The sequence below is a fragment of the Suillus clintonianus genome (genome assembly GCF_016758775.1).
Source record: "Suillus clintonianus strain FC179 chromosome Unknown DEU56scaffold_104, whole genome shotgun sequence".
Lineage (NCBI taxonomy): Eukaryota > Fungi > Basidiomycota > Agaricomycetes > Boletales > Suillaceae > Suillus > Suillus clintonianus.
The window spans coordinates 103,091-114,860 of NW_024539328.1; the positions used below are offsets into that span (position 1 = coordinate 103,091).

An 11,770-nucleotide genomic window follows, 5' to 3' on the forward strand; every position below is an offset into this window, starting at 1 on the left:
GACCTTGCATAATTTCAGGAACCGCCAACTAATGTAGCTCTCGTAGCCAGGGCTGTCGTTCTCGCCCACAGCACCGTGCGAGGGACGTTCGGATCGGAGGTGGAGAATCCCGCCAAAACTATCTTCAGCAAGATCACTAGCCTCGTCAACGCGCTCAATAACCTCGAGGCCGTTAGTCACAAGTATTCCGTACTAGTGAGTTCATTTTATTCCTGATTGACTACTTGATCAAGCTGAATGATATTCGTTCAATCCACAATACGATCCTTGTCGACATTTTCAGACCCTTGCACACAACCTCACCAGTGTCACCACGGACTCATCCGAGTCCCCATCCCTGCGCACACCGGCTTTCTTTGACGGCAACGGCATGAGAGTTGAACAGAAGACTCGTATTACTATATCATTTGTTGATGAATCAGTTGTTTTTCCACGTCAAGTTACATGACTTGAGTATTATATAAAATCAGACCGTTTCGCAGATCCGGGCTGGCTTCCTCAGTTGAGCAGGGGGACACGGACGAGCAAGCTCAACGGGTGTTTCCTCGATAGGACAGTGCATAAATTGTAGTAAAATGAAAACACATTAATACATACAACAAGATCAAAAGTACAAGTGATCCGGGGGAAAATGAACATGTCAAAGTTACATTAATGGGACGTTCTCTTTACTCCACTCCGACCTCTTCATTCCGGACTTATGCCTCACAGACTCCATCTCGAAACTTACGTCGTCCATAAGTGACCACTCCTCCTCGGGCATTTGATCCAGAAGACTTGGTTGCGCCTTCATACTGCTGAAATCAACGCGGATGGGAGAGGACTCTGCATCTTCCGTGATCGCGTGCGCCACGTTTGCAGCTCGGCTCTGTTGACGTTCAGCGAATGCTGCTGATGCACCTCCCGGCGTCGGCTTTGCAGGCTTGAGTTTCGAAGGTAGTGCGCTAAGGCCAAGGCCTAGCGAATCGAATTTGCTGACGAAAGATGCAAGAGCACGACGTTCCTCCTCAAGTTTTATCCTTAGCTGTAGTTGATTATTAGCACCATAAAGAAAGCACATTAAAGTGCGTAAGCCAACCTTCTTTTCTTTGTCCAGCTGCCTGACAAGTTCAGCCGCCCAAGCTTCCTTTTCTTCTCGCTTCTTTACTTCTTCCTCAAGTTTGCCGACCCATTCCTTCTCAACGTCTTCTCTGACGGCTCTCAGAGGCTCCCCTAGATTATCCTCATACCCACGCACTACAATTTCAAGCTCACGGATCGTCTTCGCTTGCTCAGCAATGAGCTTGTCTTTCTCGGTTTCTGAAGCATCTGGGGGAAGTTCTGGGCGAGACAGGAGAGCGGCCTCTAGGGAAAGTATTTGAGTTGACTGTGACTCCAGTTGAAGGCGAGTCGCAAGAAGCTCTTGTTGAAGCTGTCATGAATCGACAATGTTCATCTAGATACAACGATCCAACAATACTGAGCGTACGAACCTCGTATGGTGACATATCGAAATCAACTTTGGATGGGCTGGCAGGACGTGATTCGTCTCCTTTGTTTTCATCTACCGTTTGAGACGTTAGGATGAGTTTCGTGAGTTGCTGGATTCGAGAGTTGAGGTCCTTCATCGCTTTTGATTCGTCAATTTGCTGTGACGAAAATCAGTCGGTTGAGAAATACGCAGCAGGAGGCAGACATTACCTCGCGCGCTGAGAGCCTGCGAGTTCGAGAAGGTGCTTCCGCTTCTCGTTCTGAAAGCTTGGTCTTGAGGTCCTCAATCTCTTTCCTGTATCGTTCTATCAAGGCATCAGTGTCGACAATCTCTTTCTTCTTCGCATTAAGCTAGGAACGCGAGGGATCAGCAAACTAGGAGCAACCGACAGGAAGAACATGACGAACCTGCACTCGTTTAATCCTCTGAGCGAACAAAAGCGTACTCGTGCTTTCTGCCACAGCACTTGCATCAGGATTAATGGTGCATATTACAGAGATTCGAGCATCTCCTGAGAGTGAAGGCTGAAGCAGTCGTGTGAGCTTGGAGTTACGATAAGGTACGTGGTCACTGAGAGAGGCAGTTTCAGTATCCCAAGCATAGCACAGGATGACGCCTCTGACTTTTTATTCTTTGCAGCGTTCTCTGCAAGAGTGCCAATGACGCTTCCGAGTGTCAGCAAGCTGGTGTTGATGTACTTCCCCTCCCTGGTTCTCTCTTTATCTGAAGTGGCTTTTTCGGAACCAGCAAGATCGATCAGGCTCTAGATGAGAGTGGTCAATAAACCCGCCGAGACTAAAAATCGAAATGAAGCCCACCAGCACCGAAGTCTGAACGCTTCTTCCTCCGATAGTTTGTAGTCGAGTTCCGCCAGGCGTCGGTGGGCGCATGCCAGGAGTGTGACGACCGCTTGGTGTTTCGCTCCTTCCCTCTCCCCTCTCCCTACTCTCCACTACGAGTCGGAACACGCTGTGGCTTCGACTACTTCGTTCATTCCAGTCTGTGCTAGCCGTCCTTCTGTTCCTTTCTCCTCGCTCAAGGACTTCTTTGACGCTCTTCAAGCTCGTCACGACTTCTTCCCGAAGTGGCACGAGAATACCCGAACCCTGAATTTGGACAGGCTGAGCAGCAGACATCGAAGGCGGTGCGAGCAGATCATATATCGTTTCATTGTAAATTTCGAGGTAAGAGCACCGAAGAAGATATTCACGAGTGGGTGTGCGGCGGATGTAAGCAAACACATCCTTCATTGCACGCGGTATTATGCCGGGTTGATCTTCGTTTCCAGTCTAGATGAACAATGAGAAAATGTTCGGCATTTGGATTGAAACGCGCGGTCTTACAAGAGTGAATGTTTTCCCGCTGGCTGTCTGACCATAAGCGAAGATAACAGAGTTGTAGCCGTCCATAGCAGCGCATACATGACTGCGAGCCACAGCATTGTAGACTGGCTTGTTCTCAGAGCCAGTAATGACTTCGTCAAAATGGAACTCTGGTGGTGTGCTGGCAGTTGACTTTGCGTATTGAGGGAAGAGCTTGATGGTGCGTTGTGCACTATGATCCCATCCGACGTGTGTGGAGGTGGTGGGGCGAATTCTGTGCGTTTGAATGGCGTCAGTATGTGTCAAGAATAGGCCAGGAGCGAAATGACCTGATAGACACAAGAACCTTGTCGTCCTTTCCATAGTTAGGTCCAGGGATTGCGGCTTCATCGATGTCCCCTGAAACATCGCCGGGCTCGACGGTCTGAAAGTCGACTAGTGCCTCTTCTGGATCAATGCGACTGACATCCATATCACTCGCGTTCATGTGGGAATTTGGAGTTTGACTCCTAGGCGTTCCAGGTGTACGAGGGCGGGCTCCTTCGAATGACTTCTTTGCTGGAGTTGCGGGCACTGTTGGAAGAGACGACTTGGTCGATGCGGTAGTCCGCAGTCGTGACTCAGAAGATAAAGCTGCCTTAAATTTCTTTGCTGTCGAGCCAAGGACGCTGGTCTTTATTGCAGAGGGGAGTTCACTGCTGGATGCAGAGGAAAGCGGACGTTTGGGCGTGAAAGGTATGGATCGCGTGAGTTTGCTGGGTGCCGGTGTCGATGCCATTGTTGTCGTATCGATGTCGTCGCCGCTGTCAAGCAAGGCGTGAAGTATGTGCTGGCAGATCGGTGCTGTAGGAGTCAGTAGGACGTAAGTACAGTTCAACCCTGGGAATGGATGAAACGCGAATCATGGTCACGTGCTGGCTGCGACGCGTCTTATCACATGACTTTGTACATCGAGGAATCGTGACGACGTGGATCAATCATCACAGCATCTCGGCTACCCTCTGTGCCATTACTGGATTATGTTCACAATACAAGGAACGAAAGTACCACTTCGCCATACCGATTGTTCTGCCAACTCGTCGGTTGCCTCTCTCTCCAGTGTTGAGAGCAGATTTCCACTCTTTCACGAGTAATTATTTCACTCCACGTACTTGTTGTGCTTCTTATGCCAGCTCTCAATGGAATCACCGGAGTAATCCTTAAACACCTTCTTCCCTCCCTCTGGAAGGCGCACGTAGTTAGGTTTTGAGTTCATTTTAACAACAACCTTTTTTAATTCACACATCACTAACCGCACTTGAGTGGCCAAGAACACTTACAAGCTCATCCGGTGCCTCTAGCTCTGGGGAGTCGATAACTGATGCAAAAGGATGCAACAATTCTGGCCTTCGTGCGATAAAACATTCGATGCATAAATATCACTCAAGTAAGTAAGCTACTCACGAGGTTTCGTCATAAAGCCAGAGCATAGAAGAGCACTTCGTGCAAAAATTGCGCTCAGAGGAGGCGATATGTTGTTCTAGATTTTCCTTATCCATCACAGCCTTGTATACCCTTATTCCCGTACTCAACAAGGATCCACGGAAAGTGTCCTGACTGAAATACGTACCCAATATGTTCTTTACCTTCAGTGATATTCAAGGTTTTGGAATGTGCACCGAGATTGATCGAGCCGCCAACACCACCTACTTTGCGGCAGATGGAACATACGCATAGCTTTATCCACAGTCACGAAAATTCCTGGAGGTTTAAGTTATCTGGGGTTATGCTCACTTGATATGGGACAGGGGTGCTGCTTTCTACTGCAAATCGCACAATACCACAATGGCAGCTGCCTTCAAGTGTAATAGGCATTGTTTCAGGTCGTTCAAGCGCTGTCGGCGGAAGGAATGGAGGTCCTCTCAAAAACTCAAGCGGAGCCCCTAAAGTGACCCTGTCACTGTTTTGCTTGAAAGTTGACAGTTAAAGGTTTGTAGCTCCGCTTAAATTACTCTATATAAGCCACATCTTTTTTTTCATATTTCCTCAAGAAGGCTTGCCACGCTGGTCGTTTCAGATATTTTCACTGTCGACTCAGTGCCATGGACTCTACGAGTCTTTGTTTACCTTCGAGAACAAACCCACTATAGGAAGTGTCGCGGCGCCATCTTGAGGCCGTAGCATGTCGATTTTTCTCTGGGACATTTGATTACATCTCGATCTTCTACGATCCTACACAACGTGAGTCTTTCATTCTTCTTGTTCCTTCATATTGCGCACTTCCATGTTGTCCATGATCTTAAAAATATACTGATTTTAATGAATACGACCTGCTCGACAAGCAGGACATGACCTCATCATATTTACTTATGAGACACTACCTTTTTGTTTTCTCATCTCGTCCACTTCGATTGCTGATTGTCCTATCATGCAGGTGCTTGTCGAGTGCTTTTGATTTATCGTGTACGTATCACGACGTAGAATTCGAATATAGTAATTGCATCTCTTCGAGATTGGGTCCTCATCGTGTTTATGTCCTATCTCGGCGGTATGGGTGAGCATGTCGCAATCAGCCCTGGCCAACCAACGTTGTAAAGCAAGGTTGACACCCAGTTGATGCTGACCATATGGGCTGCATTGTCTTCTATGAACGGTACTATGGCAATCTAGAAGACATTTTTCTCTGAGACATTTAATTCTATCTTGGTCTTCTACAATTCTACAAAATGTGAGTCTTCTGTTCTTGTTCTTCATATTGCGCACATCCATGTTGTCCATGATTTTTTTTAAAACAATATTTGTTTGGTGGAGATGAGAACTGCCCACAAGCACGTCATGATCTTACTATATATACTTCTGAGACTCAACCTTTTTTTCTTCTTCTCATCTCGCCCACTTACTTTGATTGCTAATTGTCCTGTCATGCAGGTATCACGTTATAAAACAATTGCAAGTCGTGTTCACGCAGTATCTCGACAGTATGGGTGAGCCTTGTACTTCCTACAGCCCAGCTACGTTGTAAAGTGAGCTTGACACCAATTTGACGCTGACCGTGTGGCTTGCATTGTCTAGTAAGAACGGTATGATGGCAATCTAGGGGGCTGCGACAATTCTTTTCTGGGGCATTTGGTTTTATCTTGCTCTACAATTTTACACAATGTGAGTCTTTCGTTCTTTTGTCCTTCATATATCGTATACTTTCATATTGTCCATGATTTTAAAAGACTAGTGCTTCTAATGAATAAGACCTGCCCGCAAGCAGGACAATGATCTCACTATGTTTTTCTTCTGAGACTATCTTTTTTCTTATCTCACCCACTTGCTTCGATTGCTAATTGTCCTGTCACGCAGGTGCTTGTTTTGATTGTTGTACATATCATGCCATAAAACAATTGCAAGTTCATGTTCACGCGGTATCTCACCGTGTGACCTGTCCCCTGTACAGTAAAAGATTGCGATAATCTGTATATCTGAAGAGTTACGCACCCCCCCTTTTAAATCAGGCTCCTGGCCATGTTGAAGTAAGATGAAGCTGCTCGCCTCCACTGTACCGAACGTAGCCTATGATATATTCGATTCCCACTCTTCATTCTTTCTACTGGGACGGAGGGGGCTCCCACCTTCTTCGTGATTCGCTTCTGGCGGCTCCACGTCGGATTGTCGAACAATGTATCATGATTTGGTGAGGTGTGCGCGCGCCACTGAAGGCCACACCCGTTAGGCTAAGGGCAACTGAAAGAAACTTGCCCTCATCAACGACTGCCAAAACCGTGACTCCTTCGAGCCTTAATTCGGCGTCACCAAGGTGTAAACGGCCGAAACCATAATTTCCATCATTGATCATAGTTTGTTGTCCACTCTTATGACTTGCTCCAATTCCTGACACCTATTCGTATATATGTTTGTCGCTCGGTCAGAATCACTTCTATAGCATCAGGCGTTAGAGCGCTTCAAATAAATTTGCACATGCTTCCAAGTTTTGCGGGAGAACCACGGGTATACATCGGTATCTGTGTAAATACCTACAAACCGCTCCCAGCCAACCAACGTTGGACCATGACGAGTGCTTCTTTGGGTTTGTCAAGCGGGACCTGTTACTTTAGATCGGCATTGCAATGAAGTTGAAATGAGCTTAAGACTGACCATATGTCCGGCACCGTGGACAGTAGCAAATGTGAGTCCGTTAGCACTCCTGGTCTCTCCGGCAATCTGTCCCTCAATCAGCCAAGGCTCGAGCGGTTGTTGCCCAAACGCCTCTTTGCCGGTCCACTCCATGTTGAGTGTCCACGCCTGGTTACCAAGCCAGTTGCAAATCCAGTCATATGAGCCCACATATATCAATGCGCGTACACCGCGCTCAAGAAGTGCAGCAACGTGAGGGTAGGTTGGGTGATACTCATCCATAGCCAACGAGAAAGCCTGTCCGACGGGATCACTGCAGGAGCTATAGTTTCCTGTGACGGCGGGATCTACACCGAGTTTTTGACGCACGGAGGGTTGGTCAAGGTAGCTTGCCATAGACCTAGCCTGAAATTAGCTAGGTTGGTTGCACAAAAAGACCATCGGCTCACAGCGTAATTGGGTAACATAAGGTCTCCGCGATAGGTCCATCGCAGACCTTACTGAGATCGTAGGGATTCATGCCTACCATAGTATAAACGTGTGCACGTGGATGAGGGAGATCGTTTTGAGTTAAACCTACCAGTCGCGAAGAAAGGTTCTGATATCTCAGCGTCGCAGAAGTTTGAAGCTGCTTCACAATTCATTAAGTCGAACTGGTTAATGCATGATTCTGTCAACCACTTTTGGCACCGAGGGAGCTATGGAAAGTAGGTCAGTTCCAACAACATCACTTATATGAAAGCACCAAACCGCTTGCTTCATGCGATTGCAGGAACTGGAAGAGATATGGACATCAGTCAAGAAAAATGACAATGTCGGAATTCACATACGAGATACTCTGAACAGGGAAGACTGATGCACCAGTGCATTGCATGTCTACATAGGCCGCCGACATTGTGTAAAAGTCAGTCAGACCGTTGCCTGCACATGGGATAAGCTAATGAAACATTGTTTATGGTGCCAATAGTTACCAATCATGATAGACTGAAGGTTGATTGGCGTGGCACCAGCCGCGGTCAACATTGCATTCTGGTCGTAGACTGCAGCAGCAAAGACCGGGACGTAGCGCCCCTACAGTTTCTTGATTAATCTCTCTCCATACCGGATGGGCAGGAATTGTACGTACTCCATAAGACTCTCCGGCCATGTGAAATGCACGTCCCTTGAACTGAGTGAAATTTTCGAAGAAAATCGCGACAAACGCAGCGATATCTTTCGACGCTTCCTCAGTAGTGCTCTTGCCAGACGGTAAATAGTGTGATTTCATGCGGCAGGCGTTCCACTTACCACGGTCTCGCCATAGTCCGCGTACGAGAAACCAACCCCAATCGGCTGATCCACGAAGAAGATATTCGCATTGGAGTTCCAGGACTCGGGATGGAACACCGTGCTAGTATCATTCACCACTCGACAAGGTCCGAGTTCCACGTAGACGCCCAGGCTAGAGGAACACCCAGGACCTAATAATTGCCGTGTTATACGAACCGCAACGGAATTACTACGGTACAACTTACCACCATTGGTCCAGAAGATCACATCGTCTTTGGCAGGATCGTTCCTACTCTCGAAAAAGTAAAAGAATAGATGCCTGGCCTCGATATCTATGTACCCCGTGTAAGCGCTGAGGTTTAGACATATTATCAGTTCAGTGCTAAATACATCTACAGGCTGTACTCACTTCACAGTTCCATCACAGAAATCAGAAGACTTCTTAATTCGGACACTGTAGTTTGGGAATATAGGGTGGCCGAGGGTTGTGAATTGTGCCTCTGAGAGTGCGCTCAGTTGCTCGACAGGATTGAACAACCCTTCATCGTAAGGCGCTGTGAAAGACTGGGTAAACGACTTCACTGGTTGTCTAGAACTTCCACGACTGGGAGTGCCTAAACCAAAGAACGTCTGGGTTGTCGCGCTAGCTGTGAGTGCGAAACAGAGGGTACTGAAAACCCTCCCTTTGGTGAACATGGTGGTAAGGAATATAGAGTTGAAAACAAATGAAAGGCTTACAACACGGTTCCGCTGTTATGTAAAGGTGATTCCCAAGAACATGTGCTTGACCATATGGGCCGCCAGCCTGGGGTCACCAGACCAGTGTGGTACCCAGACTTCTTCATATCAGTGAGAACATATTAACGGAGTGTGGGAGATGGTGACAATAGACTTATTTGGTCTTCTCAGCGGATTGGCAGCGGCAGCGCAGTCTGGACCTCTGCAGACTTTGTGACGTTCAAATTTAGGTCAATTTGGCCTAACTTTAGTCGAGTGCAGGATTACCATATTTAGCTGTTTATTGTAAGTCAACAAATAAGTCTAAATACATATGGCGCGCTCGGATGAAAATTAATGCAACTTTAAGTAGGTCGTTACACGTACAGTGAGGCCTCCAAACTACTCCATCGACCTCCCCTCTCGTCTACCAGACCCTCGCTAACTATGTCTCCTCCAACTTCTGGGAAAAGCAAAGAGTCAGGGACTGCCCGGATTCTGGGGTCTGGTGCATCCGGTTTGTACTTTGGTCCTGGTCTGTTATGCTAGTAACGAAATAGCTTACTGCGTTATGGCCACTAGGTGTTGCTGAGTTGCTTGTATTTCATCCAGTCGACACAGTAGCAAAACGACTTATGAGCAATAAAGCAAAAGTATATCATTGTCGTAAAATTCATTTGCTGCAATTTGTTGACAACCCTTGACACCCAGGTGTCCTTCTCAGCGCTCTCCCCGATCGTATTCCGCGACTACGCTACGGCTTCGTTACCCAAAAAACTTCTGTCTCTCTTCCCCGGTCTTGGGTATGCAGCAGGGTACAAAATTTCCCAACGGATATACAAGTTTGGTGGGCAGCCGTGGTTCAATGAGATCATCACCCGACATTACAAAGACGATTTCACGCGCGTATTTGGTGAGAGGAAGGGGAAGATGATGATGCAGGCGACTGCTGGCAGGCGAGTTTCATTTTTTGCAAGTTGTGAATGAATTTATGCTGATTTCTCCGTGCAGCTTGACCGGTATCGGTGAAGTTGTGGGTCATCTTTCACCTTAGCTTCCTGGCGGGATACTAACGTTCTATTAGGTTCTACTTCCTTTAGACGCCTTGAAGATAAAGCGACAAGTCAACCCCGAGGCGTTCCGTGGACGAGGAGTTCTCCGGATTTTTATGGAAGAAGGCACCACCTTATACCGTGGATGGGGCTGGACCATGGCGCGTAATGCGCCAGGCTCTTTTGCGGTAGGCCCGCTTAGGTAGTTGTATTTATCGTGCTGAATCTCTGTTTCAGCTCTTTGGCGCGTCGGCGGTTACGAAGGAGTACGCCCTTGGTGTCACTGACTATTCCAAAGCCACGTGGACCCAGAACTTCATTGCATCCATCGCAGGAGCTGTTGCGTCGATCACGATTGCAGCACCCCTTGACACAGTCAAGACTCGTATCCAAAATGCAAACTTCGAGCAGAAGGTGCCTGGCCTAACAGTCGTGAGGGACCTTATCCGAAATGAAGGCCCTACGGCGTTCTTCAAGGGCTTGACCCCCAAAGTAATTGCTGTTTATCCTGGTACAACTTCGTACTAATGACTTGTGAATATAGATTCTTGTCGTTGGGCCGAAGCTGGTCTTCAGTTATACCCTCGCACAATCACTAATACCCTTCTTTGGGAAGTACGTATGAACGGTAAAACACATCACTTAGTCTATGATATCCGAATGCTGCCTGGTTTTGGATGCTGCTTCCGACCCCTGGCGCCTGGACATGGGTTGCAGCCTTGTTCACTTTGCTACACTGATCTATGTAGAAGCAACAAACTATTAATGACACCCTACTTTCAAAAAAATTAAGTCGTCAAGGACGAACGTGGCAGCTCTGCGTTGACCTCCGTCTAAACAAATTTGCACTATCTGCGGCCCCACGTATACAGGTCTACTTGGCGCACAACAAGAAATTACATAGCTGAATGCCATACTCGACTACGGGCCTCCTCTGGACCCAGGCCATCCTCCACAGTGCCAAACTTTTCTCGTGTTCATGCTGAGATAACTTGCATGTCTATGTCGCAATAAGTAATAGGTGCTTCCTGTGTTAGTGCTCTCTCTTATTGTCTTTCAAGCGCGGTTGTCAGCTCTAGTTACAACGACCTCCTGAGCGAAATCAAGGTCATAATTTGCGCATTCAGGTTCGAAGGATTTTATCCCCGAACAAGGAAACAGACGGTGTGTGACACGTCCCATTCTAGTGTTAGTCCAAGTGATCAGGACTGCGATTATGCGAGTAGCGCGAACGGTTGAAACCCGCCACTTCAAACTTGCCGAAAAACACCATCACTCACAGAAGATTATGCATCTCGTAAAGTCCCCTCTGACGCAGATGTGATTTATACGGAAAATGGTGATTGTTCTGTGTTCCAGTCGGGGGTCTGCATGAAACTTCACGCATTGGCTTATGTGGACGAAAACAGGAACAAAATTAACCAGAGCGATACCTCAAGACTAAATGATGAGAAGTCAGATGTAGAAGCTGTTGACATAGAGATAACCACTCGCTGGGGCACGAGGTGGGAACCGTTGCACTAATGTCATGTAACGAGAGGGTGTAAGTATGTGATCAAGAGATTCTGCATTCTCCAGGGAGACGGCAAGATTGGTGTTGTCGAACTGACGGATTAATACTTTAACCAACAGAGCTATAAAACTCGTGAGCACAGAACTGACGAACAACCAACTAAAAGACAAACCCGCACTTCCCTTGAAAATCTTGCACTTTTTGACGGCAAGGTTCACATCATTAACCTGTAGATCCGAATTATAACACTGATGACGGTCTAGATGAATTTCTTGACAATCATTCTCCTGGCATTTACGGCTGTCAGTCCTCTCAGTGCACGAGC

At 47.3% G+C, this 11,770-nt stretch overlaps 4 protein-coding genes across 4 annotated transcripts; 1 reads left to right on the plus strand and 3 right to left on the minus strand.

The window, feature by feature from the left end:
• Positions 1-484: 484 nt before the first annotated feature.
• Positions 485-3,675, minus strand: DEU56DRAFT_863767 (P-loop containing nucleoside triphosphate hydrolase protein). Its single transcript, XM_041355362.1, has 9 exons — positions 3,123-3,675; positions 2,815-3,067; positions 2,290-2,760; positions 2,095-2,234; positions 1,879-2,041; positions 1,681-1,821; positions 1,473-1,628; positions 1,079-1,411; positions 485-1,024 (listed from the first exon to the last, which is right to left on the minus strand). The coding sequence occupies exons 1-9, from the start codon at positions 3,569-3,571 to the stop codon at positions 647-649; spliced, it is 2,484 nt and encodes an 827-aa protein (XP_041203787.1). The 5' UTR covers positions 3,572-3,675; the 3' UTR covers positions 485-646.
• Positions 3,676-3,771: 96 nt separating this feature from the next.
• Positions 3,772-4,687, minus strand: DEU56DRAFT_863772 (Mss4-like protein). Its single transcript, XM_041355363.1, has 5 exons — positions 4,567-4,687; positions 4,403-4,509; positions 4,237-4,347; positions 4,113-4,179; positions 3,772-4,060 (listed from the first exon to the last, which is right to left on the minus strand). The coding sequence occupies exons 1-5, from the start codon at positions 4,645-4,647 to the stop codon at positions 3,932-3,934; spliced, it is 495 nt and encodes a 164-aa protein (XP_041203788.1). The 5' UTR covers positions 4,648-4,687; the 3' UTR covers positions 3,772-3,931.
• Positions 4,688-6,690: 2,003 nt separating this feature from the next.
• On the minus strand, positions 6,691-9,121 carry DEU56DRAFT_828906 (Alpha/Beta hydrolase protein). The gene is made up of 11 exons (XM_041354450.1): positions 8,573-9,121; positions 8,409-8,515; positions 8,182-8,354; positions 8,021-8,131; positions 7,866-7,965; positions 7,725-7,815; positions 7,645-7,669; positions 7,475-7,592; positions 7,344-7,416; positions 6,916-7,294; positions 6,691-6,863 (listed from the first exon to the last, which is right to left on the minus strand). Exons 1-11 carry the CDS (start codon positions 8,857-8,859, stop codon positions 6,795-6,797), a joined length of 1,533 nt encoding a protein of 510 aa, XP_041203789.1. The 5' UTR covers positions 8,860-9,121; the 3' UTR covers positions 6,691-6,794.
• A 129-nt stretch (positions 9,122-9,250) lies between these two features.
• Positions 9,251-10,748, plus strand: DEU56DRAFT_828907 (mitochondrial carrier protein). The gene is made up of 7 exons (XM_041354451.1): positions 9,251-9,397; positions 9,463-9,533; positions 9,592-9,836; positions 9,892-9,913; positions 9,965-10,120; positions 10,170-10,424; positions 10,477-10,748. The coding sequence occupies exons 1-7, from the start codon at positions 9,328-9,330 to the stop codon at positions 10,555-10,557; spliced, it is 900 nt and encodes a 299-aa protein (XP_041203790.1). The 5' UTR covers positions 9,251-9,327; the 3' UTR covers positions 10,558-10,748.
• Positions 10,749-11,770: the final 1,022 nt, after the last annotated feature.